Consider the following 13,405-nt stretch of genomic DNA (forward strand, 5'->3'; position numbering starts at 1 on the left):
TTAATAATTTTAATTAAAATTGTTATAATTTTAATTAAGATTAAAATTTTAATCAATAATTAAATTCAGTATACTTTTAAATAAAATCATGTTTTTATTTAAAAAGTTTAATAGTTTTAATTTGGCCAGGGTGCTAGTTATATAGTTGTGTTCTTTATGTGAGAGCCACTGAGCTATACATTTACTAGTATGTACTTTTCTGACTGTGTACATCAAGAGAAAGTTAAAGTGCGGGGTCAGGGGGCAAGGATATCAGGGCACTGTCCACTCTATGGCCAGCAGCTCCCTGCTGACCGCATTCCTCCCAGATGTAACTGACAGTGAGTTGTGCCCGGCTTTGTGGTCTTGGTTTGTGGCATTGGTGGGGGTTAGATCTGGGCAGTACCCATGAGCTAACCTGTCCCTCTCTTCTCTCCCCTCTGTGTCTCCGTGGGTCAGTCTCGTGTCCATCACCTCAGGCGCTGCGTGTGTCCATAAAGCCGTATTCCGTGCTGCCCAGCAGAGAGCTTCATCCCATCCCCTCTCATCTCATCTCATCTCACCTCGTCTCATCTCACCTCGTCTCATCTCACGGTCCTGGCACTGCCTCAGCATGGCCATCTCATCACGCCTTGCCCTGTGGGAGCAGAAGGAAAGTAACGGTCAGGGCTCGAGCTGCAGCCACATGGGCCAGCTGGACCCTCCAAGGACAAGTCATGGCCCCAGTGGCCCAGGCTGCCCCTCCCACCTGGGACCACCTGGGGCAGGGATTCTGACATTCAGAGCCTCCCTGGGGCATGTCCAGACCCCCTTCGGTCTTCTGCCTCGGTTAGCCATGGCCTCTCCAACCCAGCCAGGCATTAGTGACCATGCCCTTGACTCCTCCCATGGCTGCCTGGTCTCTGTCTGTTCCACAGTAGGCGGTGGGGGAACAACGGTAGACCAGCTGTCCAGTCTCCATCCTCATGGCAGCTCTGATGAGCGTGAGGGTTGTGTGTGAGAAGTATGAGTGGGGAAGCGGGGGGGTGAGGGGGCAGAGGCAGGGCTGTTGGCCGCCAGGTTTATGCCATGGGGATGGGTTTCTGCCTTCTGTCACCATGGAGAACTGGAAACGGGCCCTTCTTCCCAGTGATTCTGCTTTTCCCTTTTGTGTTTCTCATAAGATTCCATGAAGGGCCGCCTCTTTCTTTGATGCTTGTTATCTCCTCCTCACCTCATCCCACCCTGTGGACACGATTTAATGAATTGGAGGCTGAAGGGTGGGGTGGTCGAGAAGCTTCTTTCTGGCTGCCTCTGCCCCTCCCAGACTGATCTGGGTGTAGCACCGAATAATGCTGGAGGGAGTGGAGGTTGACACCTGCTGAGTGTGCCTTTCACTCTCAGGTTTCAGTCCACGTGAGCGTGGTGTAAACGTGAGCCCACTCTCCGTGTGTCTCTGGCTTCTCTCTTCCTAGGCAGAAGTCTGCCTTATCTCCTGGCCTCTGCTTTGTCTCCTGGCCTTTCCTGTCTCCTTTAGATTCCCTTTTATCAGCAGGGCTGCAGAGATCAAGTCTCTGCCGCCCTCTTGAAGAGGACCTTGATAAGGAGCTTATTTTAAACCAGTGTGTAGCTCTGCCATAAGAAGTGCTGGAGATTTTTCTCTTTTTTAAACTCACGAGCAGTCACAGTGATGCTGGTTAAAGACGCACCCCAGTCAGTCACAGCCAGGCCCAGGTCTCAGCCTCCAAGGTCTCTGTGGCGAGTCTTAGCCGCGATCCAAGTCCAGCTAGCTGGCTTAGACCACATTTCTGGGGTAAAATGCAGGCTTTAAAGCCCAGTATTGGGGAGCCCCTGGCTGTCCAGATTCTGTCTTAAGGACCATCAAGAAGTCATGGCACTGGGTCAGCGGAGCGGGCTGTAGCCATAGGGCTGGATCCTTATATAAACCATGGCTTCCCGCCCTTCCCTCCCTTACCATGCTCCTGGCACAGAAAGCGATTAAAGTGATGAATTAATTGCTTAATCTATTAACTACAAGCTGAGATGGGACGGGAGAGTGTGGATGGTTCCCTGTGATCCATCCCCTTCTGGAAGCCTGGAAAAGCTCCTTCTGAAACAGGTCTTCCCAGAGATGGGTTTGTCCCACACCAGGGAAGGGAACCAGTGGCCTTGTTCATGTAAATTTGTATTATGAGGAAACTGGGTCCAGGCAGAGATCCCACCAACTGGAGTAACCTCTGAAGCTCCTGCATTCCATTTTCATGCGCTGTCTCGAGGCTTCCCAGAGCCTCGCCGAGCCTCTCCTGCTTTGCTGTGGCCTCTTGTACATGAGCTTGGTCGTGTATGTCCTCTTTGGGCGCCTCCCTGGCTCTGTTGCAGATTCTTTAAAGGGCAGCTTGCCTCCACTGGTTCATTCACTGAGCTTTCTCCTTCCTTGCTTCTGCAAAACAGATTCGGGAAGAGGACAAGAGCCCTCCACCATCCTCACCCCCTCCCCTTTTCTCTGTCATCCCAGGGGGCTTCATTAGGCAACTGGTCCGGGAGACTGAGAAAGAGTCAAAGGAAGCAAGACGGAAGAAACAGGCAGTGCTTGTATCCCCGGAACGAGAGGTAAGTGGCCCCACAGGAAGGGGATCGGGCGACTTGCAATACCTACCATTCTGGGGACTTCCCTGGTGGTCCGGTGGCTAAGACTCTGCACTCGCACTGCAGGGGGGCCCGGGTTCAATCCCTGGTCAGGGAGCTAGATCACACGTGCATGCTGCAACTAAAGATCCCGCATGCTGCAGTGAAGACCTGGCACAACCTAAATAAATAATTAAAAAAATACCCACCATCCTGTCCTGTGAGCATCCTTTGAGTCACTTGCCAGCCTTTGTTCCTGCAGTCCCCACTTCATCTTGATCTGTTAAACTCCTACATCTCTGTCAAAACCCAGCTCAGATGGTACATCTCTGGGAAGCTCTCCCATTGCCTTCCTTTAATTCCCACTCCATTCTCTATGCCTGTCTTAATTGTGGTCAGCATAGTAATTAGTTGATCATGTGACTTATTTGACTAGGCATTCCTTAAGAGCAACAACTCTCTCTCTCATTCGACTCTGTATCTTGAGCAGCTCTCATAGAACTTGACCCATAGTGAATGCTCACAAATTTTTGTTCACTGAGTGAATGCACAGTAACAGTTGATGTACGAGGGGATCATTTTGCCACTATTTTTGTAAAAAGGGAAACCTAAATATTAACTGAGGATGTATAGATAGTTTGCTTTCATTTAAGCAGAAAAGATGTTCAGTTGGTATTCTCTGATTATTGCTGTGTTGGTTGTTAAAATTCTAAGACCCTTCCATAGCAGGTGGTAAATGGCCATGGCCCCAAGTACCCCAAGTGCCCCCCAGCTGCCATGCTCACCTAGGCCCCTTTCCTGAGTCCCTCAGAGTGGCCACAGCCAATGATTAAAGGCTCACTGCTTGGCACAGGAGGGACCTCAGGGCCCTGCTCCAGCTGGCGTCCCTTCTGACTGGCTGGTGTCCACTTACCTGTTCTGAACAGCACTGCTGGCTGGAAGCAGTAGGTGGAGGAGGTGCAGTCCTGTGCTTTAAGGACCTGCAGATTGATCCCTGATGGTGGCCAGTGCTGCCTCCCTCCTTTTCCCCAGCCCTTCTGCCCGGGAACCGTGGCAGGATGATGAGGCTGGACACCAGGGAGGCAGGATGATGAGGCTGGACACCAGGGAGGCAGGATGATGAGGCTGGACACCAGGGAGGCAGGATGATGAGGCTGGACACCAGGGAGGCAGGATGATGAGGCTGGACACCAGGGAGGCAGGATGATGAGGCTGGACACCAGGGAGGCAGGATGATGAGGCTGGACACCAGGGAGGCAGGATGATGAGGCTGGACACCAGGGAGGCAGGATGATGAGGCTGGACACCAGGGAGGCAGGATGATGAGGCTGGACACCAGGGAGGCAGGCTTGGGGTGCTTGCATCTTGGGCATATCACAGTGTTAGCAGAAAGGGCATCTCCTTGCATCTCTGCTACGCCCTCTTGAGGGTGGGTGGATGCTGCAGCGATTGGGCTGAGAGATCTGGTGGCCTCAGGGCCTGGAGTTGGCTTGAGCCCAGTGGCCACCCTGGCTTTGCCTCCCATGCCCCTTCAGCTGTTGTTTGCCTGGCTGGTCCCCCACGTGCCTGCACCTGTCCAGTCACAGTGACTCTGATGCATCATCGAAGTCCTCTAGCAACTGAACAGCAGCAGCTGCTGAAACCCCCCTGCTGAGCCTTTGTGGGGGTGGTGACAGGGAGGGCAGGCTCTGTCCCCAGCCCTGACTGACGCAGCGTAAGTGGGGGCCAAAGTCCACCCCCACAGACTGCTGGTAGGTCGTGATGCAGTGTTACTGTGTGCCGTTTATCACTCGACAAGATTCACTGTCTGCTCAGGGGCTCATTTGATACCCTGTACAGCAAGGGGGTGGATGGGATTATACCCACTTATCAGAGGTGGAGGCTGAGATTCAGAGAGGTCAAGGCATTTGCTCAAGGTCATGAGGCCAGATAGAGGCAGAGCAGGGCCGGAGGCTGTGTGTCCTCTGCTCTGGCAAGCTGCCTGGGAAAGGGCCAGTCTGGGGAGTGAGGTGGCTGGTGTGGCAGCCACAGAGGCCTGGGGAGAAAGGGTCCCAGGAGCCTGCAGGATGTGCTGGCTTTGCTGTGCACAAGTTGAGAAGCAGAGCTAAGCAGAGGACAGGGATAAGCTGTCACTGCAGGGCATGGATGGAGACTCTGAGTATGATGGACAGGCCTCAGATGACAACAGGTGTCTGGACCATGGGCCAAGATGTTCCCAGGGCTGGAGCAGGGCAGCCTCAGGACATGCTCCTGTGAGGCAGCAGGCCCTTGCTGGGTCCTGCCAGTTTAATTTTCTTGCCCCGATCACTAAATAACTTTGGCCTCTCTTTCCTCGCCCCAGCACAGCCATTTCATTGGAGCCTCATATAATCCTTGCAGGGAGCCATTAGAATCCATCACCATTTTGCAGGAGTGGAAAACGAGGCTCTGGGAGTGACTTGGTTTTCCTAAGGCCACCCAGCCAGTAAGGGACGGGGAGAGACTGGAATAACATAGGGGCAGAAAGAGAGCCATATCGAATGTTGGGAGAATTGGGTTCTAGCTCTGGCCCCACCACTGTGTGTTCCAGCCCAAATCCCATCCCCTCTCTTGGCCTTAGTTTGTGCATCTGTAAAATGGCTGGGCTGTGAGTTTCCTCTCAGCCCCAGTGATTCTAGATGCTCTTCTTCCCCCTTGTACTAAGAAGGCTGCAGATGGGATCTGAGGGTTTTGGTCACTGAGAAAATCTGAAGGAAGAGAGTACACAGAGTAGAGGGGAGGGAGGTTGGGATGGGTTGTCTTGCTCGGCCCACCCCTGTGTTACTGTCTCCTCTACGGGGGTTTGGTTAAAAGTAAGGCACTGACTCACTGTTCAAAATGGTGTGGACAGTGGTGAGATTTGCCAGCTGCAGCCAATCCCCTTTTGAAGGCGGTGTCCTGCCTGGTCCCAGGAGGTCAGACTCAGCTGCCGGGCTCTGGCGTTCTCAGCCCCGGTTGCAAGTTGCAGTCACCTGGGGGGCCACCACCCAGACCAGCTGCATCAGACTCTCTGGGAGTGGAGCCGAAGCGGTAGAATTTTTTAAAGCTCCCAGGAGATTCCAGCGAGTCCCAGGAAGACAAGCAAGGCTGTCAGTACTCAGCAGTTAAGGGCACTGGCTTCAGACTCAGAGAGGCCTGTGTGACTTTCCATTCTGGGTTTGTCTCTTGGGCCCCCTACAACTCTGTGTTTGCTCCCTTATCGGTAGAACGGGGAGAAGTTCAGAACCTACTTCATTGGGTTCTTTATTAGGTTAAGAAGGATATTGCATTATGGCAATGGAGGGCCCATTGCAAGATCTATAAATGATATCCATTATTATTATCATCATCATTGTCATTTTTACAAAGATGAAGATTGAGACTGTGCTCTGGAGGCATCCATCACCTAAAACAGGAGAGCAACACAAGTCAGAGCTAGAACGGGCTGCAGCGTGTGGTCATGGTTGCAGATGGTGCATGAACAGGCAGGGCGCTGGGACTGTGGGTCTGTGAGGCAGTTTCTGACTGAGGTCTTCAGGCACAGGTTTGTGGAGGAGGGGGTGTTTGAGCTGGGTATAGAAATACGAGTAGAATGTGGACAAGTGGAGAGGGCGAGGGCGTTCCGGGCAGCAAGCTCAACGTGAACAAAAGCACGGAAGCTGGGAAGCGTCAGGTGTGGCAGGAGATGCCAGGTGTGGCTGAAGCATGGAGACGAGCAGGGACAGTGAGACCAGATGGAGGTGGGGGCTCCTCTTCAAGAACTTTGAATGGCAGGTAGCTGTGTTGAATGGCTTTCCTGGAGGCTCTGGGCAGTCTCCAGAATTTTTTGATGAGGTTTTAAATGACTGGCAGCAAATTGACAGGACATTAGCTCAGCGGCTATGGCCATGGTCCAGGTGAGAGAGAGTGGCCTGGGTTTGGGAAAGGAGACTCAGGTGTGAAGCTTTGCAGGTGGAATCAACGCAATCCTGGGACTGTTCTGGATGCAAAAGGATGAGAACCCCAGATGCTCAGGCACAGGTGTGTGGGAGGCTGGTGTTAGCAGGGTCCAAAGTGGCAGAACCCAGACTAGGGCAGATGGTGTAGCCAGGCATCAGGGTAGAACTCCCCCCGTGGTCTCCTTCTGCAGAAGCAGAGGCAAAGCTGGCTCTGTGAGCAGTTCAGGCCACAGCCAGGCTGGTTGAAGGATGGGGGGCAGGGCGGGGCTGACATCACAAGGCAGTAGAAAGACATGGGAGAGGAACAGGTAGTGGAGACCCCTGAGTGTCGGGTACCCAGATGTCTCGGCCAAGCAAAAGTGGAAGATCTCAGGGCAGATCCAGAGCCCTCACCTGGTGTGCACGTGTGGTCTGGGGACCAGGGTAGCGAAAGCAGCAGCAGATCACTTTGTTCAGTTCTCTGCAATTTCCATATCTCAGCCTACAGAAAATCTGGATGGTCAGGTGGTACCTGCCTGCACTGAGGGAAAACCAGAGCTCAGAGAGGATAGGTGATGTCATCCAAGGTCACCGAGCTGGAAAGCATCGGAGCCAAGACTAGAACAGGTCCTCTGATGACAGGCTCCATGGCCTTTCCCCATCCCTTCCTGGCCCAGCAGGAAGAATCAGGCATAAATAATAGTAAGAACAGTGACAACAGCACCAGTGACAGCAGCAGCAATAGCTCCTGTTACTGAGGACATACTAGGTGCTGGGCTCAGCTTCCATATGCTACTGGGAAGCCTCACACCCACCTGGTGAGGTAGGACATCATGCTTCTCATTTTATTGGTAAGGAAACTGACTCAGAGAGGGGAAGTTTTTTTGTGTGGTTTGTTTTGTTTTGGCTGTGCTGCCCGGCATGTGGGATCTTAGTTCCCCGACCAGGGATCGAACCTGTGTCCCCTGCAGTGGAAGCGCGGAGTCTTAACCACTGGACCACCAGGGAAGTCCCGAGGGGAAGTAATTTATCTGAGGCCACACAGCTAGTGAGTGGCAGAGTTCGGAAGTGAATTTGGGTCTGTTGGGCTCCAGAGTCCACTCTCCTTTCATAATGTCACTTGGCCTTGAGGTTCTGAGCCAAAGCCTAGGGTGTAGGGTGCTGGGGTTTGGCCCATTGCCCGTAGATGCTTGAGGGTCTTTAGATGAATTAATGGCTGGCTGAACAAATGAGTGAATGAATGAGTGAATGACAAAGCTGTCTGGTCAGCTAGCAGCTAAGTATGGTTGTGGTGTCTCTTCTAGACCCCAGAGATTTCCACCAGCCAACCCAACAGTGGCACCAAATCTGGAAGCCAGCACATCTCCCAGGACGACCAGTCGAGCTCTCCTCAGAGCTCAGACATTCTGGGCAAGAAGAGTGAGGGGGCCGGCACCATGGACCCGGTGCTGATGACCAGTATCAATGGCGAGAAGCCCCAGGAGTCGGGCACCAGTGTGACACCAGCCAGAAAAAGCCTGCCCTTCAAGAGAGGAATAAGGAGGGGCGATGTGTTGCTGATGGTGGCCAAGCTGGACCCGGACTCAGCCAAGCCAGAGCAGAGGACCCAGCCCCGGGATGGCCCTGCTTGCAAGACCCCAGCCACAGACCCTGGAGGGGAAAAAGAGGGGGAGACCCCAGGGACTCCTTGTGGCCCCCAGGCCAGCACCAAGGATGCAGCTCTGAAGGCTGAGTTGACCCAGACTGGGGATCTTGGGAACCCAGGAACTGTGCTACTGACCAAAGGCGAGAAGGATCAAGGCACAATGGGGAAAGGGGGCGGGGCCCCCCAGACCAAAGGGCTGAAAGGGGGTGAGCCCCAGGGCAGAGAGGGGCTGGGTGAGGGGGGGCAGCTGGGGGCAGCGGAGAAAGGGAGAGGGGACCGCCCGAACAAGGGGGCAAAGTGGAATTTCTCTAAGGTTGCAGCAGGTGAAGGGAAGTGGGCTGGGGCCCAAGCCCAGGTGAGAAAGTGGGGAGGTTCCCTGGGCAGAAGGAGCAAGTGGGACGGTCCCCAGAGTAAGAAGGACAAAGAAGGTGTGCTCCTAAGTAAGGCAGACAAGACAGATGGACCTCAGACAGAGGTGGAGAAGACGGGCACAGTGCAGGGGAATGTGGGGGAAGCTCCTGGAGCGATGGAGAAAGCAGGCGAGCCTCGGAGCATGGCTGGAAAGGCAGGTGAGCCCCAGGGGAAGATGAAAACGGTGGGACAACCTCAGAGCGAGTCTGGGGAGGCAGGTAAAGCCGGGAGTAAGACAGAGAAGGATTCTGAAGCCCCCAAGGAGGTGGATGCACATGGAGAGACCCCAGTTACAGCTGGGAAGGAGGACCAGCCTGAGAGCAGTGGGTGGAAAGCAGAGGACGCCTGCGCTAGAGCAGGTGATGGGGCTGGGGCCCTGGAGATGGAGCCGCAAGGACCCGGACAGCCTGCCCTGGAGAACCGTGCGGAAAGGCCTCAGAGGCAGGAGAGCCGAGAGGGGCCAGCCCTGCAGGAGGGGAGCACAGGAGGCCAGAGCGGAGTCTCAGACCAGGTGAGGGGGCTGCGGCCCTGGGGGCGGGGAGGGGCAGGCCAGAGGAGGAGGGGTGGGAAAGGCAGGGACAGGAGACAGACTGGGAGTGGAGAGCATGGCCAGCCTAGAGAAGGGAACAGGCACTCCCCCCACCACAAGCGGGGGTCTTGAGGACCCCACAGCACCTGTCCCGGGGTGAGATTCACCACAGAGTGAAGGAACGTCCCAACCATGTGAGGTGTCCTCTCGAGCCTGAGCTTGACGTTGTCACACAACAGTTCTTCGTGCTGGGTAAACAGCAGGTGGCTCGAAATACAGATTCCCAGTACCCACCTTGGAGCTTACCTTTCAGAAAGCTGGCGTGGGGCTGTGGCTTCTGCATTTAAATAAGCACCCTCACCCGCACCGGGAGATTCTGATTTCGCTGGTCCCAGACGCACTGTGAGAAGTGCCCACGCAAGGGGTCTGCCCCTCACACGGGGGTTGGGGGAGGGCAGCGTCATCTTGGTCTAATTTATGTGATCTTTGCCCTCAGGCTCCTGAGGGCAGATGGTATGAGGCGGAGAAAGTCTGGCTGGTTCAGAAGGATGGATTTACTCTTGGTAATTAGGGGTGTTAGCACATCTGGGGGCTAAACCTCTCCCTCTTACACCCCCTGCTGCTGCCAGCTGTATTTGCCAGGTCCTGACCACAGTCTGCGGAGTAAGGGGAGGGAAGGGGGAAGGGGCAGCTGGGACTGGGTTGGGGATATGTGGCTTTGGGGTGGGAATAGGTGGATGTCATTTCACCCTTGGCAGCTGGTCTGTTGCGTGCTGTTTTCAAAGGCATTTGTTCCTTGGTAATGAATTAATTTAACTAATTCATTAAAGCAGCAAGCATTGTTTGGTTCCTAGAGTGTTGCTCAAGGAACTTGGAGTCTAGTGCAAGTGGGCAAATGGATTTCATCTCAGTGGATTTCATTTCATTTCATCTTTTGCTGGTGATTTGGGGCTAGTGACCAAACGCTACCGAGAAGTTAGTCAGAGTCCCATTCAGAACACGGCTGGGAAGAGTGATTGATTAGTGATGTCTGTCATGGGCCCTGGAAAGAAAAACGGCAGCCTGTATGCCATTATTTGCCGTCCCAGGTCTATATATGCATTGGGTCAGTGCACCTGGGTGCCTGGCATTGTGCCAGCTGATAAAAGCCCCAAATGAGTCGGACCCAGCTTCTCTCCTCAAAGAGTTTGGGGTCATAATTCAGAACCCTCCCTGTAAATAGGTTTCAACGGGAGGTGATGCTAACCCATTTCTGACATGTCTCAGACCTCTCGAGCTCCTTGGCCTGGCTCCGCAACTCAGAATCAATCTCTCTTCTTTCTTTTCATCTCCTCCCCACCTGCCCCCGTCTTCTACCCCCCCCTCCTTCCCTCCTCCTCTTTTTCACTCCCCCCGCCCGCCCGCGCCCTCTCCTTCTCTCTCTCCCACTGGGTTGTCTACCAGCAACAGTGCTGAAGCCAGACGAGGGAACAGCCGACCTGCCGGCAGGAAGGGTGCGACTATGCATTGATGTGGACAAAAGCATCACTGAGGTGGATGAGGATCACGTCCATCGGGTGAGCCCCCTGCCCCCTCCCGGCCTGCTCTGTACCCTCCTTTCCCACCCCTGGGAGAGATTTCCTTGTGCTGGACTGCACATAATACTTCGGCTTGATGCCCTGGGGGGAATTATAGGGAAGATCACCATTGAAGCCATTACTCTGCTGGAGGTATATTGTTAAGGGCTCATTACTCTGTCCCATGGTGTCCCCTTTATGAGGACACGTTAAGAGATGTGTTTGTCAGGTCTTGGGACTGGGAGTGCTGCTTGATCTGAGAAAGTGGTGGTTTTCCTTTTTATGGATATCGCAAATCATGCTACAAAGCATGCTTCCTTTTTCACCCTGGCTGCCAGGGAATTCAGAGCCAGATGAGCAGTTTGCCATTAACCATAGCATAGGTTCCAGTGGCCTACTTTTTGGGCATCAACCTTTTGTTTTTTTTGGTGGTTTTGCATAATTTTTGCACTACACCATGAATCTATCTGCGGATAAGTCGGAGTCTAATGATAGAAGTAGAAGGTCCTATCCTGATCCTTTCCACCCCTCACAGCCTACTAATTGCGAAGGAGTTTCCTCCAGGAGTTCCATGTGGGCCTCGCTGATCTTCCCTCTTTGCTCCTTCTCTGCCCACCCCGGGGCCTCTACTCCCACCAGTGCTGGGAGTTTGCAGAAGGCCAGTGTCCGCAGAAGAAAAACTGACCCATGAAAGAGCTGAGGGTTGACCCAAACGTCAGAGCATTAGGCCTAAAAAACTCCTTGAAGCTGGAAAGAATGGTAGGAAGGTTTTTCGAGTGGATGCCCTAAGGAGAGCTGCAGTCATCCCTTGCTTCTAGAAGGGTTTGGGCATATTTCCAAGCGATCAGTGTATGACAGGCTATCAGAAATGGGGCAGTTAGGGCATTGGCCTCCATCCTCAGTGTCACAGAGCACACGCAGAGCTCCCTGACAAGACCCAGAAGAGGAGGAAACAGCAGAGGACACTTGCTCACTCTAGAGCACCACCCGTCTTTCGTGTTTGAGAGACAGAAGGTGCTTGAGTCTTGCTGTGTCATCCTGAGAGCATCCCCCCTCCCAGTGCCATGAGCACAGGGAGGAAGGACCATGCGGGGAGGGGGCGGCTGGCTGCACAAAGAGCAAAGGAGAAGAGATGCCCTTGTTTTATTTGTAGGGTTTCCTCACTCTCTCCAGAGTCCTTGTGTTCTGTTCTGGTCTTTGGCACAGAGCTCTCCAGGGACAGGGTCACCAGGGCTGTGTGTGTGTGTGTTTGGTGGGGGGCACAGGAGGCCAGAGGACACTGTGTTGATGGTTCACAGGCCAATCCGCCCGAGCTGGACCAGGCCGAGGACCTGGCCTCCCTGGTCAGTGTCAACGAGTCCAGTGTGCTGAACACGCTTCTGCACCGCCACCGGGCTCGGCTGCTGCACACCTGCGCTGGGCCTGACCTGATCGTCCTTCAGCCCCAGGGACCCACGGCGCCCTCTGCAGCCAAGGTGAGGGGGCACCATGGAGCCAGGGCTGGGGGACTGCACAAAGAGGGGTGGGGTGGAGGGGTCCCTCTGTATCTCAGGGGAGAGCAGGGCAGCCAAAGCCCCCTGCAGACGTGTCTGTGGGCAGCATCCTGCAGACATGGATTCTGGGGCACCGTGGGCATTGGGTAGCCTTGGGGACCACATGAACCCCCCTCCTTAGAGGGGAAGGATGAGTAACTGATAGAAACAGCAACAGGAGTGTGAAAGACAGTAATAATAAGAGAGAACATATTGACTGGCTATCAGCTGTGTACCAGGCAGGGCTGCAAGCACCTTTGTGTGCATCTCCATCAATTCTCAGGCCCACCTGACAGGACAGGGACCATGACCAGCCCCGTTCCATGGACGAGAAGCTGGGCCAGCTGCCAAACGAGCTGGGGTGAAACCCACGCCGCCGGCCCCTCTGTGCTCTGGGCCCCATGCTGGACCCGCGGGAGTCCCAGACACCCATGTGAACGGGGAAACAGGAGCCTCGGTTCCGCCTTTATTTACTTTTCCCTGTGGAGTGTAAAATGGCCCGTTTTTTGTTAAGATGACAAAGCAAAGAAAACCTGTCAGCGCCACCTCATGGAGAGGTCTGCAGCTACAGCCGAGTCATTTGCACCCCATCCCCTCCATTCACTCAGTGGCTCCTGATTGAGGTATCGATTGAGGGTCCCGTATGCCAGGCTTGGAGGGAGGAGCGGGGAAGAAGGTGGGCAGATAAATCTGCCTTCGTGGAGCTTCCATCCTCTTGGGGGAAGACGGGCCCAATGTGGCAAAGAGAAACGTGTGGTGGGGACAGCAAGGTGGGGGTCAGGAGGAGTGGGGACGGGTCGTGCCAGGCCTCACGCGCGGTCATAGCGACTCCGCTTCTACTCTGAGCATGATGGAGATTTTCAGCAGAGCAGTGATGTGGTCTGACGCTGTAAAAGGACCCTCCTGGCTGCTCAGTGGAGGTTAGATAGAGGTGGACAAAAGTGGAGGCAGGGAGACCCACCGGAGGTCAAAAGTCTTATCTGTGCTCCATTCTGAGGGCTTGGTGGGAAGGTTCAACGCTCAGCAGGTACCTTGGGGAGATCAGGACACCTCTCTGGCCTGGGTGTTCTCATCTGTCAATGGAGGATGAAAAGCTGCATCTTACCCTTTGGCGTCCCGTGGGACAAAGCCGTTCCTAGCCTTCGAATGATGCTAAGTCCATTAAAGAGGGGACAGTGGCCCTGCACCCCCTCCCTGGGGCTTCTCTTCTCCTGGACGCCCCCCCCCCCCCCCCC

General features: G+C 54.4%; 1 protein-coding gene across 1 annotated transcript in view; it reads left to right on the forward strand.

Moving 5' to 3' along the window:
- Positions 1-592: 592 nt before the first annotated feature.
- MYO18B (myosin XVIIIB) overlaps positions 593-13,405 on the forward strand; it is a 227,650-nt gene continuing 214,837 nt past the window's right edge. The window contains exons 1-6 of the mRNA XM_007461210.1: positions 593-641; positions 2,420-2,568; positions 7,802-9,064; positions 9,579-9,645; positions 10,526-10,638; positions 11,937-12,113. Of these exons, the coding sequence (XP_007461272.1) occupies positions 593-641; positions 2,420-2,568; positions 7,802-9,064; positions 9,579-9,645; positions 10,526-10,638; positions 11,937-12,113 (1,818 nt within the window). The remainder of the gene's footprint in view (positions 642-2,419; positions 2,569-7,801; positions 9,065-9,578; positions 9,646-10,525; positions 10,639-11,936; positions 12,114-13,405) is intronic.

The sequence above is a fragment of the Lipotes vexillifer genome, unplaced genomic scaffold (assembly GCF_000442215.2).
Source record: "Lipotes vexillifer unplaced genomic scaffold, Lipotes_vexillifer_v1.1 scaffold691, whole genome shotgun sequence".
In the NCBI taxonomy this organism is placed as follows: Eukaryota; Metazoa; Chordata; class Mammalia; order Artiodactyla; family Lipotidae; genus Lipotes; species Lipotes vexillifer.